This window comes from Eriocheir sinensis, chromosome 52, assembly GCF_024679095.1.
Source record: "Eriocheir sinensis breed Jianghai 21 chromosome 52, ASM2467909v1, whole genome shotgun sequence".
Classification (NCBI taxonomy): Eukaryota; Metazoa; Arthropoda; class Malacostraca; order Decapoda; family Varunidae; genus Eriocheir; species Eriocheir sinensis.
In genome coordinates, this window is record NC_066560.1 from 7,549,449 (window position 1) to 7,567,438 (window position 17,990).

A 17,990-nucleotide genomic window follows, 5' to 3' on the forward strand; every position below is an offset into this window, starting at 1 on the left:
AAGTCCAAACACGCTCACACCTGCGAATGTTTAATGATTACCCCATCCCAGCCTTTTCATGACGCTAAGCTGTGACGTGGAGAGATATTGGTGGCGAGGGGCGCGCTGGCAGGTAAAATGAATGTGTTCGTGCGACTCAGCAGGTGTTCCGGACTCCACTTGCAGGTGTTGCCATGAGTAAATACCCACATGTTGCCTGCACCGCGCCTCTCTTGCTTCTCGATACCTGTCACTCAGAAGGTCTCCTCGTTCTAGTCTGGAAGGGTTCGCGACGGGCGCCTCTCCCTCTCTCTCTCTCTTCGAAGTTGTGTGAGTAGCTTTTTTTTTTTCTTATTGGTTTATTTTTTCTTTCTTTTTATCTTTCTTCATATCTGTATAGACTGCTTTCTTTCTTTCTTTCCTCTTGTTTTATATTTCTTCTTGTTCTTGTTCTTCTTGTTCTTCTTCTTGTTTTTGTTCTTCTTGTTCTTTTTCTTCTTGTTCTTGTTCTTCTTCTTTGTTCTTGTTCTTCTTCATGTTCTTCTTCTTCTTCTTTATTCCTCTTCTTCTTCTTCTTCTTCTTCTTCTTCTTCTTCTTCTTCTTCTCTACGCTTAATTATCATGTGCTGCAGTGGTGTTTTTATTTGTAATCTATACCAATCTTTTCCAGTCGAAGGAAGCGATAGCGAAACAATAGGCCTACGTAGCTACACTTCACCCATTTGGGACTCAAACTGTACTGTATACTTTATTATACATTCTAGGACACAGTTCGCATATTGTATTGCATTGAGGGCCTATTTTCTTTTTTTTTCTTTTTTTTTTATAACTGCGTCTCGTGTGATTATGTGAAAAACCGCAGTTGATCTCAGTTTTTTTAACATATTTTTATCATGCAGGAGATTTGAAGCCTTTTCAAAGTCCTCGCATATATTGTATTGCATTGAAGGCCTTTTTTATATAATAATAGCGTCTCGTGTGATTATGTGAAAAACCGCAGTTGATCTCAGTTTTTTACATACTTTTATCATGCAGGAGATTTTAAGCCTTTTCAAAGTCCTCGGAGCCCTTAATTCATAACCTTCCCTCTCATTAATTTAAAAAAAAATAATATTCCTATCTCTCAGCCTTCTCTCAGCCTCCCTGATAGGCCTATTGTAGAATTAACCTATGGAACAATCACCGTCCTATGTATTGTAACTAAAGGCATGAGGAGACAATTTTTATAGCATGTAGCCTACTATATTCTATCCTTGATAACTATACGTAGTTTCGTGCTCTGAAAATAATATAGTATGCCATGGTTGTGACTGGCGCACTGAACCTAATATCAACAGCAATGATAAGGTCACGGCTGAGGCAGTACAGACGTGACCTACAAACCAGCAACCACCCACACCGCTCAAGGCCCAATGTTACGGAGAGGAGCATTGAGGATTGAGGTCACGCGCAGCTTTGCTTTACCTCTACCCACACAACTGAAGCAAACCAGGGAGAAATATCAAAACAACTGCGGCCATAAATTTGGTGACGTGTATAAATTTTTGCTAACAATAATTTTATTCGTATAAGCTAGAGCGTTATGGTTTATGTTGGCATCGGTTTATCTTGCCTCAAAAACAGACGTGACCTTTAAAGATAACTTCGTAATGAGTCCTTGAAGCCATGAATTTGTTAATGGAAATGATTTTACTAACCCTTTAAGTCTTCGTAGGAGCAGTTTCTATATATTTATTTGTTTCCCTATTGCTTGGGTTTGGGTCGGTTAAATTTATCTTACTTTAAAAACAGACGTAACCTAGATAACTACGAAATGCTTGAGTCTTTGAAGCCATGAATTTGATAATGGAAATGATTTTACTAACCCTTTAATTCTTCGTAGGAGCAGTTTCTATTTATTTATTTGTTTCCCTATTGCTTGGGTTTGGGTCGGTTAAATTTATCTTACTTTAAAAACAGACGTAACCTAGATAACTACGAAACGCTTGAGTCCTTGAAGCCATGAATTTGATAATGGAAATGATTTTGCTCACTCTCGTCTTCGTGGGAGCCGTATGTTTTATTTTTATTTTTTGATTCCGTATTGTGTGGGCTTTATTCGGTTTACCTTACTATAAAGACATACGTAACCTATAGGCCTAATGATAACTTCGAAATGAGTCCTTAATTGACGCCGTAAATTCGATAATGGAAAAAAAATTGCTAGCCCGGCCTATTCTTTACCGTATATGCTTCTGTATGGTGTGGCTATAGATTGTGGTTTCCAGATGTTATAGAAAAAAAAAAGAAGAAAAAAAACATGACATGATATCTTCGAAAAGTGTGTGCTTGAAGTCATGCATATATTTGAGATAATGGATTTTTTTTGTCAACCCTTAGATATCTTCGTATATTGGAACAGTGTATATGTGTTTCTGTATGGCGTGGCTTTTAGTTAGTTTCATTTTCCTTAAAAACACAGACTTGACCAGTAATGATAACCTCGAAATGAGCCTTGACAGCCATATGATAGATAGTGGATACGATTTTGCCAACCCTTTTCTTCGTATTAATGAGCAATGATCGAGGAGCGGGCTTAATTTTGTGTTTCCGTATACTGTGGGCCTTAGTCAGTTTCTCTCACCATTAAGAAACAACCATGACCTATATAATAACCTCGAAATAAGTCCTTGAAGCCATATTTTTTTATTTCGGAAAAGACTTAATTAGCAACAGTTTTCTCCGTAGGAACATATATATGGTTTATGTACGCCTATGTATTGTGTAGGCCTATAGTGGTATTTTGACCTTAATAAGACAGCCGTGACCTATATAATAACCTCGAAATAAGTCCTTGAAGGCATATTTTTTAAAAATTTCAGAAAAGACTTAAATTAGCATACAGTTTTCTCCGTAGGAACAGTAGCTATATATGTTTTATTTACACTTATGTATTGTGTAGGCCTATAGTGGTATTCTGACCTTAATAAACACAGCCGTGACATATAATAACCTCGAAATGAGTATAGCTTGAAGCCATATTTTTTTTAATTTTGAGAAAGATTTCTATTAGCTACAGTTTTCTCCGTAGGAACAGTAGCCATATATGATTTATGCACGTTTATGTATTGTGTAGGCCTATAGTGGTATTTTGACCATAATAAACACAGCCTTGACCTATATAATAACCCCGAAATGCGTCCTTGAGAGTGTAGACTGTAGAGGAATGTTACCACCGCCGCCACACGTGTTCCGTTCCCGTCCTTGTCCAGTGTCAAGCATGTCCACGCCTCCCCGCCCTCCCACGCCCCCTCTGCAGTAGAAAGTGAGTGCTCTGAGCCTCTCCACACCACGCCACAGGGTATTTTAGTGTCTCCTGGGAGTGTGTGAGGTGTGGAAGTCCCCATATGTGTTGTGGTCCTTGCAATACAGTGTTTCGTGACTTGTCAAAAACTGGAGATTGATGTTTGGGTGAGTTAATTGAACCTGTAAGTGTATTTTTTAGTGTTTTTAGGCTCCGCACACCATTCCAGAGGGTATTTTAGTGTTTCTTGGGAGTGGATGAGGTATGGAAGTCCCCGTATGTGTTGTGGTTCTTGCAATACAGTGTTTCGTGACTCCTCAAAAATTGAAGATTAATGGCTGGGTGATTAAATCGAGTGTTAACGTTTTTAGCTTCTCCACACCATTCCACAGGTTAGTTTAGTGTCTCTTAGAAGTGTGTGAGGTGTGGAAGTCCCCATATTTGCTGTAGTTCTTGCAATACAGTGTTTCGTAACTCCTCAAAAACTGGAGATTGATGGCTGGGTGATAAAATTAAATCCGTGAGTGTTTCCAGTGGTTTGAGATTCTCCCCAGCAGTTCCCAGGGTATTTCAATGTCCAGGGGGAGTATACTGTGAGGGAGAGTCCACTGGGGGTGTTGTGGTATTTCAAAATGTATTGGTAAAGGGTTAAAAAAGGGTTGTTGAATGTACGTGCTCTCTGCCTCTTCCTCTCTCTGTAAACATGATTGATTTGTATTGCATGACTAATCTTGTGTGTGTGGGTGTGAGTGTTACCATTTCTGTGTGTGCTGATGTTGCAGGCGGGTCATATAGGTGTGTGTCTCTGGGGTGTGAGTAGCTATCTTTTGCTTACCTAGTGATTTAAGAGGCAAGGGAGGCCATGCTCATTATGGGGTTCGTCTTTTTGTTAGGTTTCCGACGTACTGGTTTTAGTTATCTTTAACCCCATGACTGCGGGTTTCCTACAAGAAGACATCACCAAGCTACAGGAATGGAACAAAAAGTGGCTGCTACAATTCAATTAACCCAGTAGCAGCAGGGATCATATTTCTTAATGGTCCCTCTAAGTGAGAAAACTGAGAAAAAATCATCCCTCAGACAAGCCATTTCTTAATATATATCAAAGCATTTGTAATCAGATTATGTATCATCTATTTTTTGGGGTTTATATCATGGCACAAATTTGGCCCGTCGCTACTACATGGTAAAGCCACATTTGGCCCGTCGCTCCTACCAGGTTAAGAAAAATGTAGTCATGCGCCTTAGTATAGGATATCCAGCATAACAATACCACATGGGACTCCACTATCCACCACAGAGGCAGAGAAAGACCTGGGAGTATATGTTATCAGGGTACCAGTGAAGGCCAAATCTGTGCCAATCGCAGCGGACGGGTTTAGAGGCAAAGGCAGCAGTGCTCATGATGGGGTGCCTCTTTTTGTTCGGTTTTCGACATGCTGGTCTTAATTATTTTTAAAAGTCAACGCTGGCACTGTTGATGACCCCTTCCCCCCTTCTGGCAGTTTATTCCAGGGGTGCACAATGCTGGATATTGATGGCCGTGTGATACAATAGCACCCATGATTGTATATTAGTGCTCTGAGCCTCTCAACACCATATCGCAAGGTATTTCAAAGCTTCTTGGGAGAGAAGCAAATGCCTCTTATGGGTATGATGTCATGGTTTGAGTAGTTTTAGCATGTGGCCGCTGGTCTGTAGGTGTGTGTATAGAAAGTCTTGTTAGTAAGGAAGCATATATGAATTTTCTGAGTCAAGACCTATAGTAACTGTTTGGGGTTTTGTTAGGCTAGGTTAGGTTAAGTTTAGGGTATCTTCAAACACAAGATGGGCAGCACATTATGATATAAATCAACAAAGACTGACCTTACTTTGTTGCATAGAAAGTCTCATTAGTAAGGAAGCATATATGAATTTTCTGAGTCAAGACCTATAGTAACTGTTTGGGGTTTTGTTAGGCTAGGTTAGGTTAAGTTTAGGGTATCTTCAAACACAAGATGGGCAGCACATTATGATATAAATCAACAAAGACTGACCTTACTTTGTTGCATAGAAAGTCTCATTAGTAAGGAAGCATATATGAATTTTCTGAGTCAAGACACATTATATAACTGTTTGGGGTTTGGTTAGGTTAGGTTAATCGGAGGGTGGCATGTGCCTCAATGGGTGTCACTTAAACAACCCTGCCTGTGCCACCACTGGACTAAGGGACATTTACTAACTGTCTAAAATGGCAACAATAACCTCAGCCTCAAAAAAAAAAAAAAAAAAAAAAAAAGGTCCAATGGCAAACTTGCAAATTTTTCTCAATTCGCAAATTTTCATAAAAATTCCTGAAAATTCTCAAAATTCCCATGGAAATTTACCCAGTTCAAAATTACTGGGAATTTTACAACCCTATTCACACCCACACCAGTACCAAGCCATCAGAGATACTCCTTTAGCATTATTTTTATGATTTTGAAGAAGTTTTGTGGTCCATAGGGGAATTGCCGTGCTCATTATTTGTATTATACTTGGTATGCGATGTTGTGTCCCAGCCATTAATTTCTGGAATTGAAAGTAACACTCATTTAATGAAAAATTATTGTGTTATTTCATAATGGTAAAGATTTGTTTTATTTATTCACCTATATCTCATTTCCTTCATAACCTTCTCAATTAGCATGTAAAACAAATTAAATATGACTAAATCCACTGGGTGTGAGACAGACATTTAATTTTCCAGAAGGAGACTGTTTTAGGGAATCATAAGTAAGTTAAAAAAGGACAGGGCAACTAAGAGAACTAAACTATTTCTAAAAAAGTTCACCTGACATGCATGATGCTGAGGAAAAGAGGCACCACCATTGACATGCACTGCTTTTCTGGCCTCTGTTACCTCCACTGAGGGAAGCTTTCCTCACACAGGGCATGGTGTAGTAAGTTTGCCATTCCTTCCAGAGCTGTGGTGTAGGAAGGGAGCACCATGATTGCTGGGTTGTCCCCAGTGACCCAGGCCCTGCTTGGGACCCTCTTCACCTGGGGGCTCACTGCAGCAGGCTCCGGGGTGGTGTTCTTCCTGGCAGGAACCAAGGTGAGCGGATGTCTAATTAAGGTTTTGCAGATGTTCCCTGTGCCGTAAAGGTAATTATCTGGGATACTTAGGTTTTTATGATTTGGTAATATGTTAAGTAGGCTATGTCTTTTTTTTCTTTTTTTACAGCAAGAGAGACAGCTCAAGGGCAATGAAACAAAAAACAACAAAAAAGCCTGCTAGGCACTGCTTCAATAACAGTAACCAGAATAAGAGGCCAGTAGTGAGGTCTTTTGAGAGAGGAGGTGTCTTGACATTCCTCTCTTGAAAGAGGTCAAGTCATAGGCAGAAGGAAATACAGACAAAGGAAGGCTGTTCCAGAGTTTACCAGCAGAAGGGATAAAAAAGATGTTCTGAGATGTTCATTGCCAAGTTACAGGTTATTTGAATCCTCTCCAAAATAGATCAGCAATAAAAACTAGTTTAAAGAAAAAGCTATTCATTGACCAATGCTGATGAAACAAAACAGATACACCTATAACACCATTATTTTGTGTGCTCTTCTCAGTAATCTGATGACTCCTTTTATCAAACAGAGGAAAGTGTTGGATGGGAGTCTTGGCTTTGCTGCCGGTGTGATGACGGCTGCCTCCTTCTGGTCCCTCCTGGCCCCTGCCATCGAGCTTGCCGAGACATCAGGGTCTTATGGAGCAGAAGGAGAATGGGCTTTCCTGCCTGTTGCCTTTGGGTTCCTCCTCGGGGCACTGTTTGTGTATGCTGCCGATGAGTTTATGGGTGCATTTGGCATCCAGTCCTCCAATGTTGTTATGGGTAAGAGGAAGTTTAGGAAACACCTTCGTAATGTTATGATCTGTTGTTTGAGTCAATCAGTATTATCAATGACATTTTTTTTCTAATGATAATAATTCTGCATTATAGTATCTCCATAAAGAGACTGCAGGTAGGAAGACAACACAGTAGGAAATAATTTGTGCTTCTTCGTTAATCAGTACACTTTTTAAGGGCAGCAATAACCAAAAAGAGAATTCCAATTTTTCACACAACCTGCATTATGTATGTCAGTACAGTTCATTGTAACCTATGCTGTTTGGGTAGTCCAGTACAGCATAAGAATATTTCATGAAAATATTTGTGAAAAACATTGCTAAAATCATGCTCCTTGTAGACAAGAATTGAAAATGTCCCCATGTGTCAGATAAGGATTAATAGAGGTGAGTGTGTAGACCTGGGGGTTCTTCCCTTCACCTCCTCCCTCCTGCTGTCAAATGTGTGGGCTAAGGGTAAGAAAACTATAATTACACATTTTCTTGGCAGGTCTTCATCAGAGCAACAAGAAAACAGACGATGGAGGTTCATACGATGGCCACACAACTCACCGCTACCCAGACAGCTCAAGTAAGTCCTGTTATGCTCGAGAACCAAATATTCTAAAAGATCAGTTCATACAAATGTTATACACCCAAATCTTTGAAAGGCAGTGAAAAGACCATTAGTCAAACCTATTATATAGGTAATTAAAGTTAATGAGACATTTATGTCTGCTGTATCAGATTTAAATCCACCTTAGTATATAGTACAGTAGGATCTCATCACCAACGTTTCATTTGTACCTGAAAATATTCAGTTGGTAACAAAGATGATATTTGTGTGACATTAGAATACATGTCTAAAGGGTTTATGGCGGTGGAAGGTCATGACTTTCACCGACCTTTCCAATCTGAAGCCCTCGTATACTACTTATAAGCCGGAATAAAATTAATCTATTAGATCGACTTGAGTAATATAAAACTCACCTTAAAGCAACTAATGAGGTGTTTAGTGTGCTGGCTGTTAAGGCCTGGGAGGGAGCAAGTGGTTGACTAGGGTGAGCCAACCCCTACAGCCATTGGTTATAGTGGTGAAGATATCACATTGCAGCATGCCAGCCAGTCACAAGGCAGCTGGGGAAGTCAGCCCTTACTACAGTTGGTATAGAGGCAAAAATGTCACCCACCGGTAGAGATCAGTCACAGTGGACATTTTAATAATTACCAACATGAGTTAACGGCAACAATCTTCCCCTAGAGTGACGTAAACAAACTTCTCACTTGTTACCATCTCACGTATTTGTCCATAATGCAGTTCGCTTAATGCAACCTTGGTGACAACTTTCAGGCAATGTTGTAGCTGGTTTTTTTAATTAGGCTGCAGACTTACAATGTTGTAAGAGCTTTGTGAACCCAACTCAGGGTGCGTCTGATGACACTTATCAAGATGGTGGGAAACACATTCCATCCAAGATGTGTCCAGCTGCTTACTCCCAGCAAAGTATCCATCATTTGAATGAGCCCAAACGGTGTTTATTCTAACTTGCCGTTATGGACAGAAATGTTGGTTTGGAAGTCATTATTGGTGAAATACAATTGTAGGTATATAGACTGCCATCCTGATGTAGGGGCCATGCTGTTAAATAATAATAATGTGCAGAATAGAGTTCCTTTGCTAACAACTCAGAGCATGGTAGTCCTGTGTGTTATCTTCGTGTTTGATCTGAGAGTGGGATGAATAGATTTCTTAAACCCATTTTGCCGGCATCTCTATCTAACAAGCTGTTTTATGTTGCAAGCTCCTGCCATTCCTGCCAGCTGCTGTGCATTTTCTAGTGTGTTCATTTTACATGTTTGTAATTTTTTGCACCTCATTTTATTAGTTTACAACTTCAACCTTTGTCGAGTTTTATTGTTTAAGAAGTGTCTGCATGAATTTTTTGTGTGTGTGTGTGTATGTGTGTGTGTGTGTGTGTGTGTGTGTGTGTGTGTGTGTGTGTGTGTGTGTGTGTTGCACATGAGAGTGTTGTTGCACATTATGTGTTTTTCATTTGGCTTGATCATGCTCTGAAGTCGCGATCTTCAGCCAGTCTTTCCTGAATAAACATGCAGCTCTTGGTATGACTGGAAACTCACATCACACCACACACATCAGGGAAGTGGAACACAACCCCCTAACTTATATCTGGTACCTTTTTATTGCTCTGTGCATGTGGGGCATGGAATGAAAGTGAATGCCCATCCGCCTCCACCTGGGAATCGAACCTAGGACCTTTTGGTTGTCAAACGAATATGCGAACCACTCCACTACAGAGCTCTGTGTGTGTGTGTGTAATTCACCTCTTGGTCTGCTGCGGGTCTCTCTCGAGACAGCCAGCCGTTCCCCTATGGAAGAGCACAGAGCTCATAGTACCGATCTCTGGGGAGGGCTGAGACCACTCACACACAACACACCGCGACAACAAGGTCACAACTCCTCACCTTAAGTCGCGTACCTACTCACTGCTAGGTGAACAGGGGCTACACGTGAAAGAAGATAAACCCAACTTGTCTTCACCCGGCTGGGGAATCGAACCCCGGTCCCTCTGGTTGTGAGGCAGATGCTCTACCACTGAGCTACCGGGCCGGCAGTGTGTGTGTGTGTGTGTGTGTGTGTGTGTGTGTGTGTGTGAGAAAGAGTTTCTGCACATTTGTATATGTATGTGTATGTATATGTGTGTGTGTGTGTGTGTGTGTGTGTGTGTGTGTGTGTGTGCAGGCACGAGTGCAACTGTGTAGAGTAAGCAGCAACTTGGTTTTCCTCCAGATGTCATTGGTGTAGGACAGGGCTCCAGTTCTAATGCTTTCACCTTGATCAACTTCAGTATGTATTCCTTTTTATTTTGGTGCCTAGACTAGTTGTCCCCTCCTTGCTGGTACTCAAATGGCTTTCTGGGTTGGTTCACTTGTTATAGTCGAATTGCATGACATAATGTTCAGTCCGTGTTAGTAATTGTGTGTTGGGATTATTTTAGTAATTGGTGCTTGATGACCATTTCTTATTGTATGTTGTAATTGTTTAGAATGCTTGTAGAAAAGTTTATTTGCTTCTAGTGTTTTGGGGGTTGAGCAGTGTTTGTTTTGCTCTTTTTTTGTTCTTTCAGCATATTTTTTGTTGCATTAGTTTAACCCTTAATTAAATGTTAATGGTTAGCATCACATCAAGGACTGGTAAGTACTTTGTTTCAGTACTAATGCAGCAAAACTTTTCCAAGACAGAATTTAGTGAGTGTTCTTTAAAAAAATGATTTTATATTGGATCAGAGAATAAGGTTATCCTATTGTAAGGAAAGTTAAGAATGCCTCAGTAACAAAAGTAGTTGATGTAATGGTTGCTTTCATGATGAAGGTGTATTGTTTTTATTCAGGAAAAAATATGTTTAAAGATTAAAGAGCACAAGACACTTCACTTGGTTACAAAAATTCATCTCCGTCTGGCTTCACCTAAGACAAAGTGTTACACTGACCAAAGTTGTTGACTTAAGCCACATTTAGATAAAAAAAACTAACGCTGCATGACAAAGCACCCAGCATAGAGATGCATGAGGTCTGTGGAGCTGCTCACCAAGGCACACAATGAAATCAGACCCAACAGGGAGAGGTACATCACACCTGTGTTGGCATTCCATGGGGTGGCAGCACATGTTCCTCACAATTACTTAAATTTCCACCAGTTGAAAATGTACTCATCAAAAGCTGAACTGTACCCGCCTAAGAATGTGTTTCCTTTTGCTGGGATAACAAAACTACAGTTCCCATCCACCCACTTTTTGCACTTTTTGTGTTACACTTTTATCCTTCCACAGAAAAACATGGACATCTGAGGCCTTACAGTCAAACACATTATTTCCAGTTAACACCTTGCTTGAGTACTGCTTGGAGTATTGAACATTTGCTTATTCATATGAATGCTTCTTAAATTTAAAGGGGTAAAGGTACAATTTATTATATTTTGACATATATGAATATATTGTAATCTCTCCCCTTGATAAGCTTACCCTCCTGGACATTCACACTTCATACATAGACCTCATGGATGTCCCTGTTTGTGCCCACAGATGAGGTGAAGCAGAGGAGGGGGGAGGCGGGGAGCAGGGCCGTGGGGGGCGGTCTGGAGGATGAGGAGGACCACCACTACAGCAAGCCTGGCAGGGGTCACCTGTGGCGGCGAATACTCCTGCTGATCATTGCCATCACCGTGCACAACATCCCTGGTGAGTGAGTGTGTGTGTATGTGCGTGTGTTTCTACCTTACATAGTTATATACCTAGATTATAGTACACGGGATTTGAGTTGAGCTTATGTTGTCCAACCTTCAGGTCTGCTCTTATCCAACTTAGCTTTGAACTCCTGACTGTCCTTTGCTATTATAATTTCCTCCAAACCTGTAAGTCTCAAACTGTTTCATATGACACTCCCTTTGGCTAATATGAAATCTTGCTCATAGGTCTCCGACAATCTTGTTTATTGGTTTTGAGGGTGCAGAATTATCTTGGTGATTGTTTGTATATTTGTTCTGTACCATCTATTTAGGTGTATTCCTTCATAGAGTGGAGCTGTCAGGTAGTACACCAAGCACAGGAAAGATAATGTGTTATCTCCTTGACAGAGGGGCTGGCGGTTGGGGTCGGCTTTGGGGCAATTGGCAAGACACCTCTGGCAACCTTCAGCAAGGCCAAGTAAGCTGTTTGATCTGTGCCCCTTGGTCATGAAATTATTTGCTTTTCTATATGTATGATCTTTTGTGTATCCTCAGTCAGTGATGTGGTGTCGTGGTTACCACGCTAGCAACAACTGCATGGGCCTGGGGTCGATCCCGGCCCCGGGGCAGTTGGCGCCCAGCTCACCCAGCAGTTCATTCTCCCTTTTGGGCCAGTCAATAAATGGATACCTGGGGAATGTAAACTGCGGTAACTTGCCTGTCGTGCCCTGTGTCCCAGGATAGCTGGTCCTTACTCACCACAGCCTCATATGCCAGTGAGACAAATATGAACATCTAGGCCTGTGAAGGATAGTGTATGCCAACTACTTTATCTCTACCTCTCTCAAGACAGGAAATGTACAAATTTTTTGAAATGCAAATTGTCAGCTGAACAAGAAATACCACTGTTGATGAGTAAAGATTATAAGTTGATTTGTGCAAACATTGTCACAACAAAAGGAGAGGAACTCATGCTGAGTGAAATTTTCTTGCTTTACCTGAGCTAATCCTGGAAATGATGATGTGGAATGATTAATGATGGAGACATGTATTACAGAATGGCTGTAAGGTAGCAAAGTCCTATTAAAGTTTAAATTTACTTTTTTAAGTACATTATGGCTTGATATCCTTCAGATCCCTTAATTATATTGTATATCCTTTATTCTAATCACTTGAAATTTTAATTGCTAACATATGTCTTATCTTTACAGAAATTTGGCATTAGGCATAGGAATACAAAATTTCCCCGAGGGCATGGCAGTGAGCCTGCCACTCCGAGGGGCGGGATACTCCGTGTGGTGGGCATTTTGGTGAGTGTCACAGGTCTGTCAAAACTATAATTTTTTTTTATCAACTACTTGAGCCATTGCATTATATTTCTAGGTAACATCCTTGTAACAAGTAACAAACTACAGTTAGCTGAAAAAAAGCATGATACTGTAAGATAGAATACTGAATCCTTTCATTAGACAGGTCAGTAGACTGCGTTTATTTCTGAGCAGAGAATGATAATTATAGATAACACTGCACTTCAGGAATGGCATCCCATATTTAAGGGCTTAACAACCTGAGTGCAGATGCATATCTCTCTTCAGCACTTTAAGATTATGTAAATGTTGCTGATTTTTATTCAGGAACTCAAATGGACTTTCCCTTCATCTCTGGTTGACTTGCAAAGTAGCTTAAAACTTCTCTTCCCTGTGTGCTGCAGGTACGGGCAGCTGAGTGGGATGGTTGAGCCTGCTGCCGGCATCCTCGGGGCGATGGCAGTGTCTATGTGTGAGCCAGTGTTGCCTTATGCCCTTGCCTTTGCTGCGGGGGCCATGATCTTCGTGGTGGTGGACGACATTATCCCAGAGGCACAAATGGGGTAGGCACTTCAGAAGACTGATTTATAAAATAAAGACATTTACTCTTTACAGAACAAGAATCGTTTGTATCTGTTATATTTACAGTTACGTTGTGACCTAATTTTACATTGAGGTGCAGTGATAGTGATTTGTGCATCTTTTGTAAGGTCAAATGAATTCATGTAGTTCTGTACTTTCAAGTCCAATACAAATGAGCTACAAATAGATGTCTTTTCAGGGGCAATGGACGGCTGGCGTCGGGCTGGTGCATCGTGGGGTTCATTGTGATGATGGCCCTGGACGTGGCCCTCGGGTAAAGTGCCAGGGGCAGCATGTGTGTGCATTAGTGAGTGTGTGTGTGTATGTGTGTACACATCATGATGGCAGGCCTCGGTAACAGTGCATTTTTTGTAATAAGAATGTAAAACTACTTTGTGAGGAAAGTAGAAAATATTTTGTGATTCTACAATCTCTTCAAAACACAATCACACGCATAACACATCATCATGTAGCACTGTACTAATAGTGTCCAGAGCTTTTATACCTAAGGTAATTAGAGGGAACTACTATATTGGCATGAAAAAGTCACTTTGACAACATAAGGATTGTGTTTCTAGCATTACTGATGATTGTCAAGTACAGAGGTTGTAAAAAACAGACTTTACAGTGTTGAGTTGCATAATATCACTGTTTGCTAGCAAGGGAACTGAATGTGTGAGAGGTGGTGCATCTCTCAGTGGTGTGGAATGCCGTGCCTTAGCAATGTACCACTCTGACACCAAACCAATAAGGCAGGAACCACAAGGGCCCATCTGATTCTGAAACCAAGAATATTTCAAAACATTGACTTTGATTACATGACTTTGTTGAGAAATGTGGAAATAGTCAAAAGGGGGTAATGATAACAGCTGATTCTCCAGGCTCAAACATAGCCCAGTCAGTTTCAGGCTGAGCAAAGTGATAAGTTGCCTGCAGGCAACAGATATGGTCCCGTACTGTTTGACACCATTGGCATTAATTTTTGTGCTTTCGCTAACACCAAAAGCCATTATCAAGCACAATATGTACGGTATGAACACAAATGATTTCTTGATGATTTACCGTCGACCTAGTACTCAATGGATTTTAAAATTGTGACTTTCAAAATATAATTTTTCTCTTGACATCATCATGGGCACATGTACACCTGTGAGGCTCTGAGCTTCATCTGAGTGCATAATAAAAAGTTGTTGGCTGTGATACAACTGAACTTACTCTTACGTTCATGCAGTGTAGAGTTTTTGCCTCACTCAGTTCATTTCAGCATTTATTGTGTGCACTTTTTAGATTAAGACTTGCTGCTTGTTGTTCCCAGATATGTTTGGATAGACGTGTGTAGAGCAGGTGTAGGTAGCTGATGGAAGGGGAGGAAGGGTCGTGATGCCTCCTGGTTGATTTAGGCTTTTTTCTTTATTCTATAACACATTATTCAATGCTAGAATATTATTTTTATCATTATAATTCCCATAGGAGCTTGTTAAGGGTGTAGCAAAGCTTTAGGAGGTAAGGCTTTAAACTCAGGATTGCTTAGTTGATTCTCTTGTTCCTACATTCCTACATAACAAAGATGAATGGGACTTTGTTCCTCCCCAATGTTTGATCAGTGCTCTTTGATAGATCACTGTCTTTCTTGCTCTGATGAGATTGTGTTAATTTTTCATGCAATATTTGAGTTTCATTGCATTGTAGTCCTGGTCATCATATTAATTTACGCATACATTATCCTGGTGCTGGCTATGATGCACTGAGCTCAGCCTTGCTACTGAGGTGCCCAGAGTCGAGGAGGGACAGTGTTATAAAATTGGGATGATGCTCTTAATGTAACGACAAGATCTAGGCATAAGAAAATAATTAATATGTTGCACTGCTGGTACTGTGAGGGTTGGGTTTTTCTTGTCACAAACTCTAACTCAAATATGTAGTTATGTATTTTGCATATATTAGCTACACTATCTGTTAAATTTGTTACCTATCATATGACAAACTTTATTAATATTTCATCTCTTAGCTCTATACAGTCCTTATTGATTTGTCCAGTATTGGATTCTTTGGTTACTCTCAAATGAATGTGATGATAATTGTACTGGTTTAGTTATGGTGGGTGATCAGTGGGTAACCTCAACACATGGTTTGCTTAGATGTGTTGCCCAATGTGCTTCAGTCAGTGAAGTAGGAATCCTGCAGGAAATGTAGAGAGAAATATTTAATTTTGTTATGATTTAAATGATTTATGGAACTGGTTTATGTTTACAAGATTTTGTTTCTGTTAGTTGAGTTGAAGGAAAAAGTTGCTAAATATGTGTGTGTGTGTGTGTGTGTGTTTGGAGAGAGAGAGGGAGATTTTTTTCCTTGTGCACATGTCAGTCTTATTCACCATTTTAACATACTGCAGCCATTTCAGTTTGCCTACCTACCATCCATTTTCCAGATATCTCCTTCAACTGTCATAATAATTCCACATGTAATAGCATGTACCTCTAGCATAATTATCCATTTCATCATCTAGGTTTGCAGTGGTCACAGTTGTCCTCTTGCATACATTCCTCAGAAGTATGGGCAGCTGCTGGGGGTGGGTTCTTGAGGCCGTATTGTTAAGTGTATCGGCACCTCAGTTCGCCTGTTTGAAAAGCCCCTCGTAGATGTTGCTGGGAGTGTTTTGGGAACCATGTAAGTTGCTGCCAGGAACTTTTTTTTTCTCCTAACTCCTTCATTTCTAGTGTCTCAAATTTGTTACTGATGGAGTTGTTCCTTATTTATTTAAATGTTATTCTAGAGTTAGATTTGTTTTTTGTTATTTATCTGCATATTGAATTTTAATTAGCAGTGATTTGTTATATATATTGTGTATGTATGTGTGTGTGTGTTGTTGAATAAAAATGATAATTATGTGATGATTTATGTAAAATTTGCAACTTAATGAAATGCATAGCATTTATATTTTCACCTTGCTCCTCAATAACCTCCTGGAAGAAAGAAAAAGAATACAAGGTGACTGACAGTTTTGAAAACTGTGTAGAACAGGGTGAAGAATGCAAATTGTCTTTGGGTTAACTACTGTTGTCTGATTGATTAAATTTGACAATTGAATGATTTTTTTTTGTAATTTTTATCAAATCTTATTGAGATCATAACTGTCGGTGATTTGCACTGAATGGGGAATGTGGTGGTGCTGCGGCCCTCGCCGCGGGCGCGACCTGCGGCAGGCGGCAGGGCGGGCCCGCGGGGAGGAGACTGATGGCTCAGCCTCTGAAAGAAGCCGAAACTAGCAGTGAGTAAACCAAACAAACAGAGAGGTTGATGATTCGCATATAGGAATGTAGTAGGCTCTACCTAGCCCTACAGGAAACTTGCGGCAGTGGTATACCATTAATTGCCGCCCTTCGCGGGAAGGAGTGAGGTGATGGCAGCAGGGACGGCCATACAACAAGCAATGCGCCATACACGCACCGGTTTTGAAGCTGTTCTCTTCCAGCAGCGAGGTGGCGGGAGTCTCCCTGCCTGCCGCCCCTCCTACCTGGGCTGGGGAAGGCTGGGCTTGTCCGCGCCACCTGGCACCTGGGGACCCAGGAGGTGGGGGGGGGACCGTTATGCATCGGCTTAGGCCTAAATCTTATGCGTTGCATGGCCTGACTATTACGCCGCCCGTTATGCACTCCTGCTCATCATCGCTGACGCCTTGGGGTAATATTTAAGTGCTCATCAAGAGAGAAGGAACTACGGAAGTGTCCCGAGACACGCTATTAATAAATTAATAGGCCGCGTACAGCTTTCCTCCATATGGGGTTATGTTATGTGCGCTGTATTTCCGTTTGTTGTATGCTTATCAGATGTATTTGGACGTAAATATGCCTAAAATGAATGAAGTGTTTTATGAATCACGATTAAAGGGAAGATAAGGCTCGCCACCGTGCTAAATTGGTTGTCTAACGGTTGATATGAATTATTAGGGGCGCGTATCTCCCAGGAGCTCCGTTGTCATTTTGCTGTGAATTGATATATAATGCCCTATGAGCCCAACAGTCAGCCAGGACATGGAAAATAGTGTGTTAGTGCGTCAGTACCCTGAGAATAATACAAAAATAAAGCCCTAAACTGGAACTGTTGGTGGCCCGTCTGCTCCCTGTCAAGCGAGCATCTCCAGTACACTCATCTTAAAGCATAACAATAATTTAATAACACCAGAAGACATTATGCAGGGAAACCTTTAACATATATATACCACATAACGGACATACATTAGACGAGGTATATAAATTTCCGGGACCGAAAGGTGTGTGGGATAATTTACATACCTTATAAATTAACTCGGTGTGCAATTTGCTATCCCCAAGCAGACTCGCTTCCCTGCCACTCTGCTGGGCCAAAAAAGCCGTTAATATTTTGAGGAATCACTTCTGAGCTAACTGTAATCTGGGCAGGCATACTTATTAATACAGGGAAGCACATTTATTAGCCCGACAACTTGCCAAGAGGGAAAATGTTAACACGTAACCTAGCTGGGAATACCGTTATTTGAGTATGTCTACCATTCTGAGGGATACAAAACACCTTTAATATTTTCATCAGTCCCTTCAGAGGTTAATATACTCTGGGTCAGGATTAATATTAGCCAAAGAATATTAAATAAGTGAAAATGTTTACACCGTGCAGTTCCCGTTCTCTAGGTTTACCGCCATTTATCAGTTTTAAAGGATGAAAATAGATGTATTATGCCCAGTAGTTCCTTAAGAGATATATAAATGGGTCGAGGATAAAT

General features: G+C 40.7%; 1 protein-coding gene across 5 annotated transcripts; it reads left to right on the forward strand.

Annotated features, from left to right (window-relative positions):
• The first annotated feature begins 164 nt into the window (after nt 1–164).
• Nucleotides 165–16,321, forward strand: LOC126983022 (zinc transporter ZIP11-like). Of its 5 annotated transcripts, none has more exons than XM_050835439.1 (10): nt 165–309; nt 6,206–6,338; nt 6,875–7,109; nt 7,614–7,694; nt 9,912–9,968; nt 11,203–11,358; nt 11,754–11,823; nt 12,557–12,655; nt 13,057–13,215; nt 13,434–16,321. In XM_050835439.1, exons 2-10 carry the CDS (start codon nt 6,231–6,233, stop codon nt 13,510–13,512), a joined length of 1,044 nt encoding a protein of 347 aa, XP_050691396.1. In that variant the 5' UTR covers nt 165–309; nt 6,206–6,230; the 3' UTR covers nt 13,513–16,321. The 5 variants fall into 5 exon arrangements, with proteins under 5 accessions (XP_050691396.1, XP_050691395.1, XP_050691399.1 ...); XM_050835438.1 differs by lacking the exon at nt 165–309 and adding an exon at nt 3,133–3,283; XM_050835441.1 differs by lacking the exon at nt 165–309 and adding an exon at nt 3,306–3,429.
• The last annotated feature ends 1,669 nt before the right edge of the window (nt 16,322–17,990 follow it).

Bases quoted from the DNA above. Each gene is read 5' to 3' on its own strand.
- LOC126983022 (XM_050835439.1), top strand. From the start codon at position 6,231: ATGATTGCTGGGTTGTCCCCAGTGACCCAGGCCCTGCTTGGGACCCTC. The intron at 7,695-9,911 runs GTAAGTCCTGTT...GTTTTCCTCCAG, and splicing joins CCGCTACCCAGACAGCTCAA to ATGTCATTGGTGTAGGACAG. The intron at 9,969-11,202 runs GTATGTATTCCT...TTGTGCCCACAG, and splicing joins TTTCACCTTGATCAACTTCA to ATGAGGTGAAGCAGAGGAGG.